The sequence below is a fragment of the Daphnia pulicaria genome, chromosome 7 (assembly GCF_021234035.1).
Source record: "Daphnia pulicaria isolate SC F1-1A chromosome 7, SC_F0-13Bv2, whole genome shotgun sequence".
Classification (NCBI taxonomy): domain Eukaryota; kingdom Metazoa; phylum Arthropoda; class Branchiopoda; order Diplostraca; family Daphniidae; genus Daphnia; species Daphnia pulicaria.
Window position 1 is genome coordinate 8,365,594 of NC_060919.1, and position 19,356 is coordinate 8,384,949.

At 38.2% G+C, this 19,356-nt stretch overlaps 2 protein-coding genes across 8 annotated transcripts; both read right to left on the reverse strand.

Annotated features, from left to right (window-relative positions):
* Positions 1-992: 992 nt before the first annotated feature.
* Positions 993-3,500, reverse strand: LOC124348376 (magnesium transporter NIPA3-like). Its single transcript, XM_046798572.1, has 10 exons — positions 3,258-3,500; positions 3,067-3,189; positions 2,954-2,983; positions 2,738-2,829; positions 2,630-2,650; positions 2,504-2,528; positions 2,344-2,427; positions 2,212-2,260; positions 1,509-1,710; positions 993-1,448 (listed from the first exon to the last, which is right to left on the reverse strand). The coding sequence occupies exons 1-10, from the start codon at positions 3,325-3,327 to the stop codon at positions 1,185-1,187; spliced, it is 960 nt and encodes a 319-aa protein (XP_046654528.1). The 5' UTR covers positions 3,328-3,500; the 3' UTR covers positions 993-1,184.
* A 1,903-nt stretch (positions 3,501-5,403) lies between these two features.
* Positions 5,404-6,704, reverse strand: LOC124348377. 7 transcript variants are annotated; one of them, XR_006919960.1, is made up of 6 exons: positions 6,536-6,704; positions 6,207-6,260; positions 6,102-6,149; positions 5,904-5,979; positions 5,736-5,849; positions 5,404-5,670 (listed from the first exon to the last, which is right to left on the reverse strand). XR_006919960.1 is itself a non-coding variant. In XM_046798576.1 (6 exons), the coding sequence occupies exons 1-6, from the start codon at positions 6,597-6,599 to the stop codon at positions 5,615-5,617; spliced, it is 411 nt and encodes a 136-aa protein (XP_046654532.1). In that variant the 5' UTR covers positions 6,600-6,704; the 3' UTR covers positions 5,404-5,614. The 7 variants fall into 7 exon arrangements, 3 of the variants coding, with proteins under 3 accessions (XP_046654532.1, XP_046654531.1, XP_046654530.1); XR_006919959.1 differs by having other exon boundaries at positions 5,736-5,846; positions 6,069-6,149; XR_006919958.1 differs by having other exon boundaries at positions 6,069-6,149.
* Positions 6,705-19,356: the final 12,652 nt, after the last annotated feature.

Here is a 19,356-nt window from a genome sequence, read left to right on the forward strand (position 1 = left end):
TTAGGTTAGGTTAGGTTATAAAATTGGTAATTCCCGAATCACAATCACGGCGAAGCCGTGAACATCATATTATTATCATCCACGGCGAAGCCGTGAACGCCAAGTTATTATCAATCACGGCGAAGCCGTGAACATAATTTTATTATTATCCACGGCGAAGCCGTGAAATTAAATTCGGTATCATCCACGGCGAAGCCGTGAAATTTACATTCGGGATCATCACGGCGAAGCCGTGAATATCATACTGGATCATAGGGGGTGTTACTGTTGATGCCTGTTACTAACGAGACGTTGTCGTTATACTACAAAATACTACTGTATCACTTTCCCTTTTCACACGAAATTTTGAAAAAGAATTATGAAACAATTTACTATTGACGATTTGTTGGTATGAAATAAATAAATTATTTAGAAAATTTTGATTTTCTACCGAACGGTATTATTTGAGATACGTTTTACTAGTGATGCACTGTAGCCATTTTCAATTTTACTAGTGATACAAATTACTATAGTACGATACTTAAGCGCCTTTTTACTACTGCGATTCCGTCATAGTGCTACGCACCGTTGATATGTTGAATTGAAATTTTGCAAAGTTTTCATTTTGTATTTAACGTAAAGAAAAACAATAAATATCTTGAGATTTAAAATAAATATTTAACGCTACCTATCGTGCATTGAACTGAATTTAATTATAACTGGACGTAACATGAAAAACAATTGCGGCGACTGCCGACTGGTTGGGTGAGTAGAAAGTCCGTTATGCTGACGCTCATCTCTGATCCGTCCGCTATTTTTGCGCTGTCGCCCGTCCACACTTTCGGCGGCTAATTACATGCAAAAAATAATAAAGTGAAATATTTCGCAACGTATGTTATTTTATACACCAGAAAACTATGGTTGGGTGACTGGATTCTATCGAAAGAATGAATTACTCAAAATTTATAATTTTTTGCTATTAAAAACGATTCAAAACAATTTGCCTCGTAAAATTTGTGCTTCGAATGCTGTATTTCAATAGGATGCATGCATCATTATGTAACAATCAATATATTTTTCACAATCAGGCTTAAGCAGAGTGTAGAAACTTTCTCATTCACATAGTTTATAGAAGTTAATACTATTACAAATAAAATATAGTACCTACATGATAATTTGATTGGCGTATTCAAAAGCTTAATACCTTAATTCAGATATTTTCTCGAAGAAGAAGAATATATCTCCGATAGAGTAATTTGTGAATCGTTAAAAGAACTTATTAGGAACAATGCAATGATGACGACGGTGAGACCAATTAATGTAGCAAACACATCGACACCCGCAATATGGTGCCATTCTTGAAACAAAATTGATGAAGCTAAGATAACAAAACTGGTAAAGAAAATATAGTGAACAGGATTGACTAAATTCGAACTAAAGGAATCCAAGGCCTTATTCAGGTAGTTCATCTATCAGAAAGAATTGTGAATTAAATTAGTAAGTAAAAAAGGATTAGAAGAAATTGATACCTGAACGACGATGCAAATTACAAGCGGAATAAGAAATAGGAAAAACTGTTTGTTAAGAGCTGAACGTTCTGGGCTTGACATGCTTTCACGAATGCAAAGGCCTAGACCTTTACAGCACATTACTGACAACGAGCCTATACTGGAACAAATGAATATGTATACAGCAACATTTTTTTTCCCATAGCGAGGCACGATGAATTTGCTATTGCACGAAAAAAAAAAAAAAAATTAGATTTAACTTTTTAAAACAAGCAAACGCGACTCAAGTGGTTCAAAACTACCACCGTTATGAAGGTACAACTTTTTGCGTTTTTTTTAAACCGATTTCCTTTACACCAATCGTTAAAAAAAAACCATCATTGGCAGCTCTATGCGAAAACGCTCATATCTCCGGTAAACCAAAGAAATCCATTTTGGGATTTTGACAGAGGGAGAGGCAATTTTACACTAATAATAGCTTTTTGTACTACGACCCTGTTTTTCTTTCTCGAAAATCTAAAATTACAAGAAATTTAATTCCGATCATCGAGGTGCCTTGCAATGCTAGACAAGACTTTGACTTCATGACTTGATTCAATGTTTCTAAATTGCCCGTTTTGTTCTTAAAATTGAATTATCTTAAACGGCGAGTTTGGACCACTTTGCGGGTCGGAACTCGGAAGAGCCGCGAATTGCTTGTTTAGTAAAGTAATAAAGATATTACATGGAATATATTGCGAGTGTCGCCACCACTAATATGTAGTAAGCAAAACCTATTTGAGAAAAAGGTAAATCAGGATTTTAGGTAAAATTTCAAATCCTACATTGAAAGTATAAAAGAATATTACTCTTTTACCTGATTCAAAAATTTTTTTATTGAGCTCTTGAATGGAATTTACATCACCTTCTTTAGGAGCATGAATAACAATAATACTGGATCCTACATGTGATATAGCAGTTTTATGGGTTGATCAAATGCTCAATTTCGATTAGTCATATAGAGAAATATTACAAACCCAAAATGCAAAGCATACATCCTATCTGCAAAGAAATGTACAGAACAAGATTATTTCTGAGATTAATATATACCACCATACTATTAAATTTAAACCTCATAAATATGCAATATGTAATATGCCTACCTTGCCTAGAATATTCAACTTCTGTCCTCAGGAAAAGATTGTAAATGTTACAATCACACAACTCTATGTATTAAAAATATACTGTTTTGCTTATTTTTTTTTTTTTACCTCATTCAGAAATTTTGGTGCTAATACAGCAGAGACAAGAATTGAGAGAGCTCCGAGAGGAGTAACAAGGGCAGCCGGAGCAAAAGCATAAGCTTATCATGCACAGAAATGAAAAAATTAGTAAAGAATATAACTGGAGTAGACCTACATGTTAGTTGCTATAGTTATTTCAGCAAAATAACATGTAATTCTTAGTAACAGCATTATAAAACCAACCTGCAAAATTACTGGCCTCCCCGATTCCCACTTTCATCAGGAAGCAAACATTTTTTAAAATTAAATATTATTTTTTAGTCAACTTGTCAAATAAATCATAAATTAAATTGTACTTGTGATAAGTCCTGTCCACCAAACCCAATCTTGTAGGTATCCAAAACCTCCATCAGCAGCTGGAGTAGATGTAGAACCACGAAGCCTAAGCAATCCAAGTTTTTTAATGATAAAACTGGAACCTGCTCAACACAAAAATGAAAAAAGGGAACATGATGTATATTGATTCACAATAATTATAGCTGTTTACCTATAAAAAAGCAAGACAAAACTGCTAGACTTAATCCAATAAAAAAATCTCGTGTGCTGGTCTCCATCATTGATAACCAAATTCTTAATATGCAGTGATAAGGGGTGCCGGAAAGATTTTATCTTCACATTTTTTGAAGGAAATCAGTTTGAAACCTGACTCAACAAAGATTTCTTGAAACATAAAAGACCCCACAGATAGCCTTACGCCTAGCGTGCACATGCCTTTGTTGTGAACTCGATCGTCTGCTCAACTCAACACAACTGACAAGACGTTACGTTAACTCGTTAATGCCTCGTTGATTCTAATTATATATTGATTATTAAATTAGTTTTGATCAATTAAACCTTGTTTTTATACGTACAAAGAATAACACATATCAATTACATTATAAATTAACTTCTCCGACGGACAAGTTAAAACAACGAATAACGGTCGTTCGTCCTTCAGCCGCTAGAGGGCAGGAGCGCAAGAACAATCCAACGAAGAGCCATTAAGGGGGAGGTCTGGTCTGTCAACTCCATAAAGAGATTTTCCCTTGGCCTGCAGAACGATTTTTGCGACCTTTACTTACGGTTCTAGAGTATGAAGGTTCGAGTCTCGACTTGCTCACTTCTTTTTTTTCTATTTTCGCCTATTTATTTAAAATAATTTAAGCTGAAAAATAATACTTAATTACTGTAGTTGACGCTTATTTAACGTATCTGCAGAAACAATAGAATTGGCTAACGTCCAAAGTTGCCAGTTCGACTTGGACGAATGGACGTTGACGATTGGACGGTTGACGTCCAAAATAAAAAAATTGGACGTCAACCCGCTCAACCATAGATAAAGACCACTGGTTGATGCTGTGCTATCCTTTTAGCCCTATCCCTACTGACCCCGAGTTCTTGGAGTGCTTGTAGTGCCTCTAGCGGACAAAGTACTGTACTGCACCGAGGCTACGAAGGGTTTTGCAGACGAAGATTGTTTTCCTTCTGTCTTGGTAAAATTCTTTGCTGGAGTTTAATAGTTTTAGGTAATTTTGCCTTAAAAATTTTTATTAAGAAGTCAAATTGTATTAAATTTTGACATTAGCTAATTACAAAAGCAGAGAAATCAATTGAATCATTGCAATTTAATAGAAGTAAGCAGAGTGTAGAGATGAAAACGTACACTAGAGGGCAGGACAAGTAGTCCAAGATTGGAGAAATCGGAGGAAGGGTAGCAAGAATGTTGGCGACAGTTGCACATGTTAATTCTCTTATGGAGAGAATAAACCAGTGGTCTTTATCTGTGGCTCAACCGTTCAATCGTCAACGTCCAAAGAACTGGCAACTTCGGACGTTAGCCAACTTTATTGAAAAAACACTAGTGGGTTATTCCGCCGAGTTTCGAATTTTTTCGTCGCAATAATAATTAGATTTGCTTCATTTTTTATCGCGTGTTCTTCTTGTCACGAAGAAACATTGCATCAAAGGATTTTTTAAATTGTGAACAGGAAGCCTTCAATAAAATTTTAAAGTTTTGCGCTTTTTCACAAATTTAATGCGCGTTTTTTCATTTAAATTACTGTGCTGGTCGTTTAAATTAACTTAAAATTATGTAACGAGTGAAAGCTCGTTAAATGCAAACTTAAAGTCGTCGGAACGAGATAATTTGTGCATTACAGCAGAAAAAGAGACAAGGTGTGTTCTTGATCGCTCGAAGAATCCAACCATAGATAAAGAAGACTGGTTTCGCATGTACTATCCTCGACTATCCTTTTAGCCCTATCCCTACTGACCCCGAGCTCCCGTATCGATTGTAGTGCCTCTAGCGGATAAACTGCTGTACTGCACCGTGGCTACGAAGGGTGTTGCAGACGAGTATTGTTTTTAATGTTTTCCTTCTGTTTTGGACTTTTGGTATATAATTGATAATTCTATGCAAGTCGTCCTAAATCTTAAGTAATTTTTGTCGTAAGTGTTATTGAAAAGTTTTTGTAATTTTGTTCAACTGCTTTCTGTCTGTTTTTTATTGTTTTATTATTAACTGAATGTTGCTTTTAATAAAAAAAGGTAAGAAAATTGTCGATTTTTTTATTTATGATTTCTTTCTCTCTTCATCAATCGCCGAGTCTTTTTCATTTGGATAAAATGGGATGTGATGGAATGGGAAACAAAGGTTAAAACAGGAGAAGTCGTAATTTATTGTTCATTTGCCATTTGGACAATATAGAATGTTATAACAGACCACAAAGGTTTAAACAATAGAAGTAGGATTTCATGTAGTCTTCATTTGGATAATTGTTGATTTGAAGGGTCTTGGGATCACCTGAAAGGGACTCTTGACTAAAACAAGCATCTGTTGCTTCAGAATCAGTCGAAGCTAGTCTCTCAGAGGAACAGGAAATTGTTGACTCCAAGGTCATGAAGTGTCACACTGGTCTCACCTTGAATAAATGAATAAGACTAATTAAATTACAATCTATATTTTAAAACTTCCACAATGATTTACCTTGAGCTGCCCTTAACAAATTATTGATAACATTCACATTTTGGTCCATTTGATTAATGCTATTAATCATCTTAAAGTGTTTATGGGGACTAGTTAAATTGATGAGTGTACCTGCTGGAATTGAGAATGTCAACATATATTTTCAATTAAAACCTTTGTTTCAAGTACCATTGTTTGAAGCTTTGGAAATGAGAGGCTGCCGATTTCCAGTGCTCAGATAATGGAATCCGTTTAGAGGTCCCACCTATGATAACAATTTTGGTATTCCTTTTAGTATGCCTTTGAAAGATGTATGCAACAATATGATGGCATTAAATCTTGAAATACATTTACCATTATTAGAAGATTGTGAAGCAAGAGCTTTATGATTTTCTTTGTTGCAATCAGCGAATGGGATATGTATCTTGGGCCCACCTGTAAAATAATAATAGTTAGATTGGGGTTCATGTTTTAATTATATTAGAAAATTACCTTTCTTGGCTTGAGAACAATCAAGAGATTCAGCAAGAGGATCAACAGGTTTGCCTACGTAAAAGTTGTCAGTTATTTCAGCAACATACCAGTTTTCAAATTAACATTTGCAAAATATATTACATAGAAAGTGTTTGGGTACAGCAAGGTCTTTAAGGGTCCATTTCTTGAATGGCTGGAAAATTCCACCTATTTCTCTCCCTTTAATAATATCATCAGCATCAAAATACCGACCACAGATAGCTGAGAATCAGGTTAAGGAATCCATTTTTCCCACTCTGAAAGCCTCTTTGTGTTAACTTCAAAAGTTGAAAATCTATGATTTTCACCTTCAATCAAACCAAAATTGAACACAATATACACCACAACTTCTTTTTCTATCGTAAACGACATTTCTCGTGCTAAATTCTCAGATTTCTCATGGGACGCGAAGCGCCGAAGCCACAAACTGCCACGAACAATGGCGGACGATTGGCGAGCAGCCGAGCAGGAAACAGAACGTAGTGATGAAAACGTTTTGCAAATTGAATGAATGAATCAGATTCAGATTTCAATTTTCTATGAATTGATCGTATTTGTTTACAATGTTCATTTACACGAAATTGTGAAATTGAGAAAAACTGAAAAAAAGTCTGCCAACTTGCCCCACCTACGGGGTAAGTTGGCGTTGTTGTAAGCTAACGCAACGGAAACATAAGAATTTGGTGCGTAAATGATTTTCCAAGGCAACGTGGATTCGTGTTTTTCGTAAGCGATTTGGACTTTTACTTTTCCCGTCGTTTACTTCGAAAATATACCCATAACTTATATTAACCTAACCTTTTACCGATTTTCACGGCTCCGCCGTGCTGATTGCGAATTTGAATTTCACGGTTCCACCGTGATGATCCCGAATAAGAATTTCACGGCTTCGCCGTGATGATACAGAATGTGAATTTCCCGGCTTCACCGTGATGATCCTAAATTTTCTGTTCACGGCTTCGCCGTGATGGTTGTTCCGGAGCTACTACACTTCGTAACCTAACCTAATCTAACCTAACCTAACCTAACAATAGCATTACCTAACCTTACCTATCCTAACCAAAGTTAGTGGCAGTTATTTGTTTTTATTTATGGAGTGGTCAATGTTGCAACTTTTGGCGCGGGCTCCACTCTTTAGCCGCGAGGATCTCCAGCGTGACTCAAGCCCGCGGGGGTGGGGGCCTCGGAGGGGCACCCCCGCGGCCGCGAGAGAGGCTCGCGACATCCGTTCCGCTTCCGCTTGTATCGGAAAAGTTAGTGGCAGTTAGTTTTTTTTTTACAGAGTCGTCGATGTTGCAATTTTGGAATTGCTGAATATTTTTTATTTTGAATCATAGTGATTTAATTATTTCCTCCCCCCCCCATTTTACATCTTGCCCGTAAATCTTATCCGACTTATCGTCTCCTTGTCATTCTCCTTTTGCCAGGTAAATTTCTTTTTACTATAGACAGTCCTATAGAACCATACGAAATAGGACTAATTTTATAAGCATTCATAGGGGCCCTATTTCTCAGTCAAATAAGCGTATTACAATAGAAATAGAGCGGTTCAATTATTTTTATCACCATGACCCTTTATATATTTTGCCTAGCTCAAATCAACATGAGTGAATTTCACACATTGTCGTTTGGTTAATTATAAGTTAGATGGCCGATTCCCGTATTTATTATTTCATGAACATATTCCTCTTGGTTTTAACCATGAAGTTCATTTTTTACAAATGTCGTTTTCACTTGATAGCTGTCGTAAATTTAAAAAATTAACAAATTTCCGTGCTTGCTTGGCCATTTTTTTTATATTTTTCTCTCCTGTTGACATCTTGCCAGTCAATTTCATTGTTGCCTTGTTAGTTTTCTTCTTGCTAGACCTTTTTCGTTTTTTGGTCACCTTTTTCATTTATTCATTTTAAGTTGCGAAGATTTTTTAGTTACAATTGATTTTATTGATGTTTTATTTTGATTCAGAGTGATTTAAATTTTTTCCCCCTGTTGACATCTTGCCTGGCAAACTTATTGTCACCTTGTTGCCACTTGCCAGTTAATTTTCTTCTTGATAGGCCATTTCCGTTTTTTGATCACTTTTATTCGTTTTAAGTTGTACAGACTTTTTTATTTGCAATTTATTTGAATTGCGTGATATCTTGATTAGCCTGTTCATTTCTTGTCCGTAGTTTATTTATTACCCAATATTCGTTGCCTGCCCGTCGATTCGTCGCCTGATATTCTGTCTGCCCCTCGCTTAATATTAGTGTTAGAGGTATTCGTCTTTTCCCCGAAATTTTGGTCTGTGTTAGTCTCGGATGCGTAATCAAACAGTTTAATTTAAGACTGGTAGCTATTGTTGTCTTTTGATTAGTGTAATGGGAGCAATCGCCATAAGGCTATTAGTATCAAGAACGAGCGCAGCCTCGGGACTGATATCTAATTCATTGTTAACGACATGATCGCGTGTCTAGGCTGTAAGATCTTAGACTTTCTAATATTATAGAAAGTCGCCAGTTATAACCTGCACACATTCGTAGGTATATAAGCGCAACTCCAGCAGAGTTCGCGCACGCATTCGTACACCTTTGTATCTCCAGTATTATTGTATGTACTGTCAATGTTAGTACTCTAATACAAAGTGCATCATCCCAACGAATCGTCATCTCTACTTAATCATCTTTACCCTCCGTAACCATCTGTTACAATTGGCGACCTTGCTATACGACCCATCATCTCTTCCGGACAACCACACAACTCTTCATTCATCACCACCTACGTCCAGCTGCTCCCACAGCGGGATTAGCTACACATAGTAGTAAGTCAATGTCAGATATACCATCTCATTTTGACCCAGTTGACCCTCACGGGGCATCCGCTCCCAGAGAGAACGAAATCAGAGCCATTACCTACCCTGACCACGAACCCCATACAGTTAGTAGCCCAACCGCATATCCCAATTTGCAAGAAATATCTTTCCACCCGATACCTTCCATCGAATCCCCTCCTCAATACTCTGCCATAACTTTTCCAATCCCTACCACCTACCCGGATCTATCAATCGTTCGAACAAATCTCCCTCTAGCAGTACGTCCACGTATAATAAGACCTCCAACTCCCTTGAGAAATCAACCCAGCCCGCTACCATTTAAACGCTCCCGTAGTGCTGATAGCCCACAATCAGACTCGGATAGAACTACAATATCACAGTATTATTCGCAAGACATCTATCCAACCGAAAAAAGAAACAGACTAATCTTAGAATTCAACACCTACCAAACAGCTTTAGCCGAATCCCTCTCAACGTTAGCAGAAGCCAAAATAAAAGCAGCCGAAACTACTTCGAAAAAATATAGAAAAAAGTTAAATACTGAAATCAAATCAAAAGAAAAAGAACAAAGAAAACTAACAAAAAAATTACATACTGCCGAATTAGAAATAAACCGCCTAGAGTATCGTTCTCAGACGTACCAGGTAGCAGCAGAATCTGCATTTCGAACGTCTGAAATCCAAAAAACTAATCTCGATTCACAGCTCCAGGTCACAATATCAGAAAACAGGAATTTAATCTCAGCCTTAGAACTCAAAACCAGGGCCGCAACTCAATTAGAAACCGATCTCTTAAAATTTACAACAGAAAATAAATCACTTCAGGCAGATATCAAAGTACTTAGAAATTCAAACCAATCTAAAACTAATCAAGAACAAACCCTTCAAGCGGAACTACAAAAACTCCAACTGCAATTAACAAAAAGAAACTCAGAACTACAAGACACCTCCAGCACAGTAATTATCCTTCAAGCGCAAATAACTGACCTCCAAAAAGAAACACAGCAACTAGAAAAAGCTCACAAAGAAATCCTTCAACAATATCAAAACATACAATCAGAATTAGCCGTTAGCAAAAACGAAATCCAATTAAAATCTTCAGACCACTCTACATTAGAAAAAGCTCATAAGAACCTACTCCAACAACTCCAAACTACTATCTCTGACTTAGGAAATACCAAACTCCAACTCATTGATACAAATAAAGAATTAAAAGATATACAGATTTCACACAAAGAACTCTTACAACTGTTTAACACAACTAAATCAGAACTCGATACTACAAATAGCTTTTGTGAAACAATTAAAATAAAAAATAGTACTCTCAACGAACAAATATCCTTACTTACACAACAGTCTGAACGACTTCAAAACCAACTAACAGGAGAAAACCAAACAGCCGCCACAAATTATACTTTCACCCTAGAAAACGACATCATTACATTAAAACAATCAAACACACAACTCCAAATTTCCAATTCCAACTACCAGAAACAAGCTACCTTTCAAGAAAACCAAATTGAAGAACTAGAAACTCGAGTAAACAAATTACACCAGGTAGAGCAAGCACTCCAAATCGAAAAAAACGAAACTAGAACACTTTCACTTCAACTAATTACATTAAACACAACATTAGCCGATATACAACAAGAGCACATAAAATTACAAAACGTCATTCAAGGTTATCAAGACCAATTAGACGTCGATTTACCTTCAATCTCCTCCGCTGAAGCTCATAACGTATCAAATCAACAATCACCATCACCTACCCTCAACGTCCTATTGAACGAGCAACCACTACCAGACGACATCGACAACATGGCAAACACCGCTTTAAACGACCTCATCACGGCATTGAATCGCCGAGACGACATACAAGCAATACCACTTTTCAGCGGAACGGCAACAGACCAATATATTTCTTCTTGGTTATCAGAGGCTGACTCCATAGCTACCATACACAAATGGTCAGCAGAAATAAAAAAAACAAACTTAGCATCACGACTACGCGGACCAGCCTTAAAATGGCATACGCAACGACTAATACAGGCTCCTGATGAAGAATACACGGCTTGGAAGCAAGCTTTAAAGGATCACTTCAAGCATCCCGCCGACAGAGATAAGCAGATAATTAAATTAGAAAACTTACAACAAACCCCAAACGTACCAATAAGAAATTTCATAGATAAAATTAACGCCCTATACAACGCCATTTACAACGACGGTCGCAACCCTCAAAACGCTGACCCAGAATTAGATTCATTAAAAAACGATAAATTAGTTCAAATACTTCTTAAAGGCGCAATTAAACCCATTCGCGAACTCATTTTCCAACGACTCCCTTCTTCCAATGTCACATGGAAACAAGCACAAGAAGCAGCTATTATGGCCGAATCTATGATGTTTAAGCAATTGGCATTAGAACCACAAGCATCCTCCACTCCGACGCAGCAAAACCCCAACGTGGATCTGTTAACAGTCACAATAATGCAACAGCAACAAAAGAAATTAGAGGAACTAGAAAAGAGACTTAACAGCATAAATTTCTTAGGTGACAAATCAAACACAACTGAATCATCCGTAAACTACATGGGAGACGACTCCAGAAGCAGAACATCACAACGCCAGTACAACAACTCAAATTCCAGTTCAGTCCAATGGAAAGACCAACAACAAAAACAATACCACAATACAGACAACCAACAACACAACCGTCAACGATCTAACAGCGGCAACTACCGAAGTTCAAGCGGACAACGGGATAAACCACAAGACGATCAGAGAAATCGTGACCGATCCAAAAGCCCTTTCAGACGCCCCCCTACACCAAAGGAAGACGGAAACAAACCCCCCAGAGATAAATCACAGGTTAGATGTTACCGTTGTGAAGGAATAGGACATTACGCTTCAGAATGTCGCACCAGGGACCCCAGGAAGTTCCGAAAACAAGAGAAATAAATTTTAAACACAAATCATATAGCCTTTTGCGTGTACCCGTAGCTTTTAGTCATTTAAAAACTTTTGCCCTAATAGACACTGGCGCGGCTGCTAGTTTTATTTCAGATGAATATCTTGCCATAATCCCAGACGCAGCAGTATTAAATGAATTTGCATGTACCACAAAAAGAATTTTTCAAAGTGCATCAGGAGAGAGTATGCCCGTTACAGGAATTTTTCAATTGTTATTACACCTGTCCCCCGAATGTAATGTGCACCACACTTTTTACGTATTACCAAAACTAGAAGAAGGTTGTATTTTGGGAATAGATTTTTTGCATTTACATAACATAACATTAGACGTAACTAAAAAAGAAATGCGATTAGGCACAAACGAAACTGTTAAAATAATTAAACTTAATCAATTGAAAAAGAAAACATTCCCTCTATATCGTATAGTAGACCAGCCGCGCATAGATTTTGATATAAAACACATTAAAGACCTCCCTGTTAGAAATAAATTTTTAGGAGTGTTAGTAAAATTCATGTCAATTTTTGCAAGTAAATTAACAGAGCTAGGTAAAACAAATGTATTAAAACACACAATACCAACAAACGGTACCGCAGTATCGATGCGCCCATTTAAAACCCCCTTCGCCCTACGCCCTTTCCTTGAAAAACAGTTAAATGAAATGGAAAAACACGGCATTATCGAAAGAAGTACCAGCCCCTATCGTGCACAATTGTTAATGGTAAAGAAGAAATCTGGAGAACTCCGAGTTTGCAACGACTTCAGAAATCTCAACAGCGTAACAATCAAAGATCGCTACCCGTTACCACTCATCGAGGACATCCTTCATTTACTGCACGGAGCGAAACTGTTTACCACACTCGATCTTTTCAGTGGATACTGGCAAATAGAAATCGCAGACGAAGACAAATTCAAAACTGCCTTCTCATGCGAATTCGGTCATTTTCAGTACGCGCGCATGCCATTCGGACTATGCAACGCACCCAGTTCGTTTCAACGTGCAATGGAAATCATCTTACGTTCTATCATTAACAAATTTGTCATGGTATACATCGACGACATTATTGTGTTCAGCAAAAATATTCAAGACCATATCTACCATCTGGAACAAGTTTTTACTTTATTACTAGATGCTGGCTTGAAAATTAAAATACAAAAATGTAAATTTGCCAAAAGCGAAGTGGAATATTTGGGACACATAGTTTCAGAAGAAGGTGTGAAAGTCGATCCGGCTAAAGTAAAAGCCGTTCGCGACTTTCCCCTCCCCAAGAAAATGGAACATATACGATCGTTTTTAGGAATTGCAGGGTATTACAGGAAATTCATCGAACAATTTGCAGACATCGTCCATGCACTCACCCAGCTCACACGCAGCAAAGTGCAATGGCAATGGGGAACTGCGGCACAGACAGCGTTCGACAAGATAAAGGAGCTCCTCTGCTCAGCGCCCGTGCTCGCGTATCCAAACTTCGCGAAACCTTTCATCATTCATACGGATGCGTGCGGCTACGGCGTAGGCGGAATTTTATCACAAATGCCGAGTGCCCCCAGTGAACCAGAGTCTGTACAAGAGTCCATCATGGACTCAAAAGAGCATCCAATTGCATATACGTCAAAACATCTAAACGATCTACAAATAAAATGGTGCACGACGGAAAAAGAAGCGTACGCAATTTACCACACGGTGAAAACATTTTTTCCATACCTTTTTGGAACAACTTTCACTATTGTGACTGATCACGCTTCTCTAAAATATTTAATGGGTAAAAGAGAACCTACGGGAAGACTCGCTCGTTGGTCTCTCTATCTTCAACAGTTCGATATGGAAATACACTATAGACCTGGAAAGCTACACCAAAATGCAGATGCATTAAGTAGGTGTCCTGTCTACGCTATCGTTACCCCTAAATTCTTCGTCGACGACTGGATCATTGCACAACAAGAAGACAAATTTTGCAAAATGCTCATGGAAAAACAAACCGGAAAAGAGCGCCCGGACCACTTCGGGGAAGAAGATTCCTTTAAAATATTACCAAGTGGCTTGTGGGCCACATCACGAGAGAAGATAGTCGTGCCGATGGAATTCCAGAAAGAAATTATGGTAAGATACCACGACCATAAACTAGCAGCTCACATGGGTATTGAGAAGACGCTAGCAAATATCCGAAATAAATACTTTTGGCCTAAAATGGCTAGGGATGTCAGAATTCATGTAACCAACTGCTTAATCTGTGCAAAAAGAAAAGCTGCTAAAGCATGTAAAGCCCCCCTCCAGCCTTTCCCAGTTGCCGAGTACCTCTGGCAACGAGTAGCAATGGACATTGTGGGACCTGTGACAGAAAGCTACAGAGGAAACAAATACATTCTGGTTCTGATGGAATACGTCACCAGATATGTAATTGCTTTCCCATTAAAAGAAACCACTGCACAGACTATAGTAAAAAAGTTCATAAAACATGTAATTACAAAAGAAGGCATTCCAGCTCAAATTTTAACGGACCAAGGTTCAAACTTCCAATCCGAAACAATGGCTGAGCTATGTAAACAGTTAGGAACCAAACAACTCAGGACTACATCCTACCACCCTCAAACCGACGGAGCAGTCGAGAGGTTCAACCAAACTCTAGGAAACATGCTAACCACCCACACGCATAACAATCCTCGAGAATGGGACGAACACCTCGGATATATCGTCGCAGCTTACAACACGACGCCTCATTCCAGTACAGGAGACACACCCTTTTTTCTACTCAAAGGCAGAGATGCCATTGAACCAACGGATTTAAGGCCCCCTTTAAGGAACAGATACTTGGAAGATCAAAATAACGTCTACGCTCAACAATGGCAAGAAGCCATCGAGTTGGCAAAAGCGAATTTAATCGTTGCACAAGCGCGACAAAAGCATTACTACGACCGTAACCTCCAAGAATGTTCTTTCGAGCCAAACGACGTAGTGCTTTTAAAGATATTAAAAGCTCAAAAAGGTAAATTCAAAATGAGATGGAACGGACCATATGTAGTCATTGAAAAACTGTCTAACCTAAACTATTTAATACGCCACCAAAACGATACGTATCCGGTAGTTGTACACGTAAACAGAATGCGAAAGTGGAGAGGTGAAACAACATTTAACAACGAAAATTCAGACACCGAGAACGAGAACTCAAACACCGACAACGAAAAACCAACCACTACAACACCTACAACGCCGGAAAAAGAGAAAATACTGCAAAATCATCAACAAAAGATCCTGAGAACAATGAAAATAATGCAACTGCTGGCCACCAACCTACTATAGCCAACGCAAATGACGCAATTGAACCTATATATGGTGCCAACACAGGAGCACAACAAAACACCGAAACCACTGTCGAAAACGTAATTCAAACAGCACCAACAGAAACAAATGAGATAACAACCCCAGTAGTGTTACCTGAGGAGCCTCAGGGTATGATAAAACGAAGAAGGGGTAGGCCAAGAAAGAATCCTACAGCACCTAACTCTAACATAATCCCTACTCCTCATACTCATAATTTTCGAAAAACAATACGTTTACCACAATAAGAATTACATTCTCTTTACAGATGTATTCTTCCGTTCTACTAATTCTACTAACAAACAACTAACAATTAAATCATATTATGCATACAAAATTGTAAAATTCTTTCTTATAATAAAAATCATTAACGTGCACCGCACTGAAATGATGCCGACAAGCCGGATACAGCATCCCCGGTTCGGCAGCATCGAAACCTTCCAGGAAGAGCACACGATGCCTATCTTCTAACTTTCCCCAAAAGTTATGACCCTCAAAAGCCGAAAGAGCCACAAAAAGCCCACTGTCCACTTGGAGCTTTTTTTCTCCATTAAAATTTCTGGCGACATCAAGAACCAACTAGCCGGCGTAACGGACATGTTGCAGGATTTAACGACGAACAACAACTGATCTTCACCTGGAAGCAGTTTCTTCTTTAAAAAGGGAAGGAAGTAGAAGATGCACCCTAACAACCATATATCTATGTGTAGTATAATTGTAGTAAAAATTTAGATGCATATTCTTCTGGTAAAGGAAAACTATGGGCAAAATTAAAAAAAAAAAAAAAAATATTCTGTTGTTACCCCTATCATATAGTTTTCATTCTTCTTTAAAAAGGGAAGGAATGTAATGGGAGCAATCGCCATAAGGCTATTAGTATCAAGAACGAGCGCAGCCTCGGGACTGATATCTAATTCATTGTTAACGACATGATCGCGTGTCTAGGCTGTAAGATCTTAGACTTTCTAATATTATAGAAAGTCGCCAGTTATAACCTGCACACATTCGTAGGTATATAAGCGCAACTCCAGCAGAGTTCGCGCACGCATTCGTACACCTTTGTATCTCCAGTATTATTGTATGTACTGTCAATGTTAGTACTCTAATACAAAGTGCATCATCCCAACGAATCGTCATCTCTACTTAATCATCTTTACCCTCCGTAACCATCTGTTACATTAGTTACCCGTCACTCACGTTTTTCCGAGTAGCAATTGATTCAACTGCATTGTGTTTGATCATCAAATTCGTTTTCTTCTGTATTTTTTTTCTTATACTTTAATTCTCCGGTTTTATTCATTTTAAGACTGGTATTGAATTGTTACTCGTCACTCACGTTTTTCCGAGTGGCAATTGAGTCAATTGCATTGTGTTTGACCGTGAATCAAATTCGTTTTCTTCTGTCTTTTATTTTTATTATTATCCGTTAATTCCCCGGTTTTATAATTAATTAGAGGGAACAATATTTTTCGCGATGAATTAGATATAGTAGCCATAGTATTAGACTCGACATAGAAGACCCGCTTTTAACAAATTTAAGCGATTTTCTTTCTCCTTGAAAACGGGCCAGCGGGCCTATTCTCCTTTTTAATTCTAAGTTCCATAAGAAACTTTGAATTAAATGCTGATTTAATTTCAACTTTTTCCTTATGAGGAAAACAATTTCAAATTATTCTTTTTCTGCCACCCTTTACATACTTTGCCGTAGCTCTAACCGTGGTGAGTGAGATTCACATACTGCCGTCTCGTTATTTATATTTTAGTAAGCCGATTTTAGTCTTTATTATTTCTTAAACACATTTCCCTTAGCGTCAAATATGAAGTTCATTTTTTACAAACGTCATTTTCGCTTAAGAACTATCGTAAGTAAAAAAACGAACGAATTTCCGTGTTCAACTTCGCTACATTTTCTTCCCTAGCTCGATCCCCCCCTTCAGCGACTCAGCCTCCCCTGCTGCAACTCGAGGATTTTCCCTTGAGGGTAAAGAACCCAAAACAGGTAGAAACTCCGGCGACCAATCAGCGCGTGAGCACATAGTAAACTCCTCCTCCCAAAACGCTTATTCTTTTATAGTATAGGATTTAATCTCATAATGTGATATTAGCCTCCTTCACATTTCGTAACTCATTTGCTTTCTTAAGACTGTTTCAATTCTGTTGTCAAATCATATTTGGTTTTTCGGAAGTCGAACCCAGAACTTTAGATTTACAAGCCAGTATTTGTCTGCTGTGCCACCAACTAATGTACTATACTTAGGAAGCTTATAATGCTCAATAATTCTTAGGGCAGAGAAAGAAATTTCTAATTTCAAGATTGCTATTGATTGCAATAATTATTGAATTAAAGAGCTTGCTAACAATATATTAAGCCAACAACTTATCGAGTGTTCATCTAGCACCATTGAATTTCGGTGATGGGACTTTTTTCATTTTTAGCCGCTATTATGGATTTCCATCGCGCGGCTTTTCAAGAAAGAACTTGAGATTAGGGCGGTTAGGGAAGCATTTCCCAGTAGTTCTCCCCCTTGAGGATCGCCCCTACCGCCAAGTAAGGCAAAGCTTCCTGAGCTCGCCGAAAGGAGCAGCGCAGTCGAATTCGTCTTCTCAGTAGGGGGAGGGGGCAATGCCGACTGCTGGACTTTAGAAAGAGTAAGCCATCTCATTATCTCTGGTTTGGACGTGCTTGTAGAATTCGCCATTTTCTGCAAGAAGTTCTTCTACGCCACCGCTAAAACGGAACAACATTTTGGCCGACAGCCAACTCCGTGTCCCATTGTATAACTCGACATGGAAAAATCAAATTTTGTTTCTTCCGACGGATTTCGTTTTGGTGTGTACAGAAGAGACAGGATCCTTGGTGATGAGTGCTTGCCATAGTGAGTAGCCTGGGATATACGCCCAAACTAAATCTCCGAGGCCGATTGAGACCGCAGGGGGGAAACGGAACAACTTCAGAGGCGCCCTTACCGGGAGCCGACGGCAACTGGAAGCTATCTAGTGAGTGCCCTGGTCAGGACTCGCGTGGTCCAGTGGGGGACACGATGAACAAGGGGTTACCCACTCTTTTTCTCGATGTGCAGTCCTGAGAAAAAGGAAGAAAAAGGTAGAAATCTCAGATTTCTGAGAAATTTTGAGAAATTTCTGGAAATTACAACGTCAAATACTTTACAACGTCAAATATTGATTAATTTGTTACTTTTAACTTATTTTGGTGAATTACTTCTGAATTTAAATTATATTATTAATATGTTCTTAGCAAAATTTCATTAGTATGAAGAACTTTTTGATACGTATATTGTTTTTAAATTATTAAACCGATTATCGATAGTATAGTATCAACGACAATTGAGACAATAGCCTAGGTACCGAAATTTGGAAAACGGTGATTAAGTCAATTAAAATTACCGAAAACCCAAAATCGGTTATATTTATTCCTAAAGTCTGATTTCGTGGATAATAATGCACGATTTCCGTAACTTTATCCGGAATATATCGGGTCTACGAGTGTGATCAACCCATACTCTAGGCCTACTAAGCAAGCATCATATGACTATGTTTCAGGTTTTTGCAGGTTTTCATAATTGTCGGTAAATTTGTTCGACATTGACTGTGTGCGACCTCTATATTTCAGCTGCTTCTCAGCAAACGAAAGAACAACAAAAACGTGGGATAGGTGAGAGATGGCGCTCAGGTGGGCGGATCTCCCTCTCAAACACATCAGATCTCTTTTCGCTCTCGTTGTGCAAACATCATGTCGGATCCCGAACAGTCAAGCGATTCTAGCTCAAGTTCTAGTAGTTCAGGCTCCGATTCATCAAGAAGGGGAGACGTAAAGAAATTTCGTCTCTCAAGTGAAAAGTCAGCTAGTTTGGCCGGCTGGGTTGTATCAGGCTTACATGACACTTGAGCGAAAAGTGCTAGAGAGGCCTTAAGACCCAAACTAAATAAGAACGCCGACCTGCTGATCAACCCCAATCTAGATGAGGCATTCTACATCCGGCTGAAGGCAATTAAGTCATCTTCGGCAGCTAAGG

Excerpts from the sequence above, each read along its gene's own strand:
- LOC124348376 (XM_046798572.1), bottom strand. The coding sequence starts at position 3,327 with ATGATGGAGACCAGCACACGAGATTTTTTTATTGGATTAAGTCTAGCA. Across the intron at positions 3,190-3,257 it reads TTTGTCTTGCTTTTTTATAG|GTTCCAGTTTTATCATTAAA; the intron begins GTAAACAGCTAT and ends TGTGTTGAGCAG. Across the intron at positions 2,428-2,503 it reads ATGTATGCTTTGCATTTTGG|GATCCAGTATTATTGTTATT; the intron begins GTTTGTAATATT and ends TATCACATGTAG.
- LOC124348377 (XM_046798574.1), bottom strand. The coding sequence starts at position 6,599 with ATGTCGTTTACGATAGAAAAAGAAGTTGTGGTGTATATTGTGTTCAAT. Across the intron at positions 6,261-6,535 it reads CAATTTTGGTTTGATTGAAG|GCAAACCTGTTGATCCTCTT; the intron begins GTGAAAATCATA and ends ACTTTTACGTAG. Across the intron at positions 6,152-6,209 it reads TGATTGTTCTCAAGCCAAGA|AGGTGGGCCCAAGATACATA; the intron begins AAGGTAATTTTC and ends TTATTATTTTAC.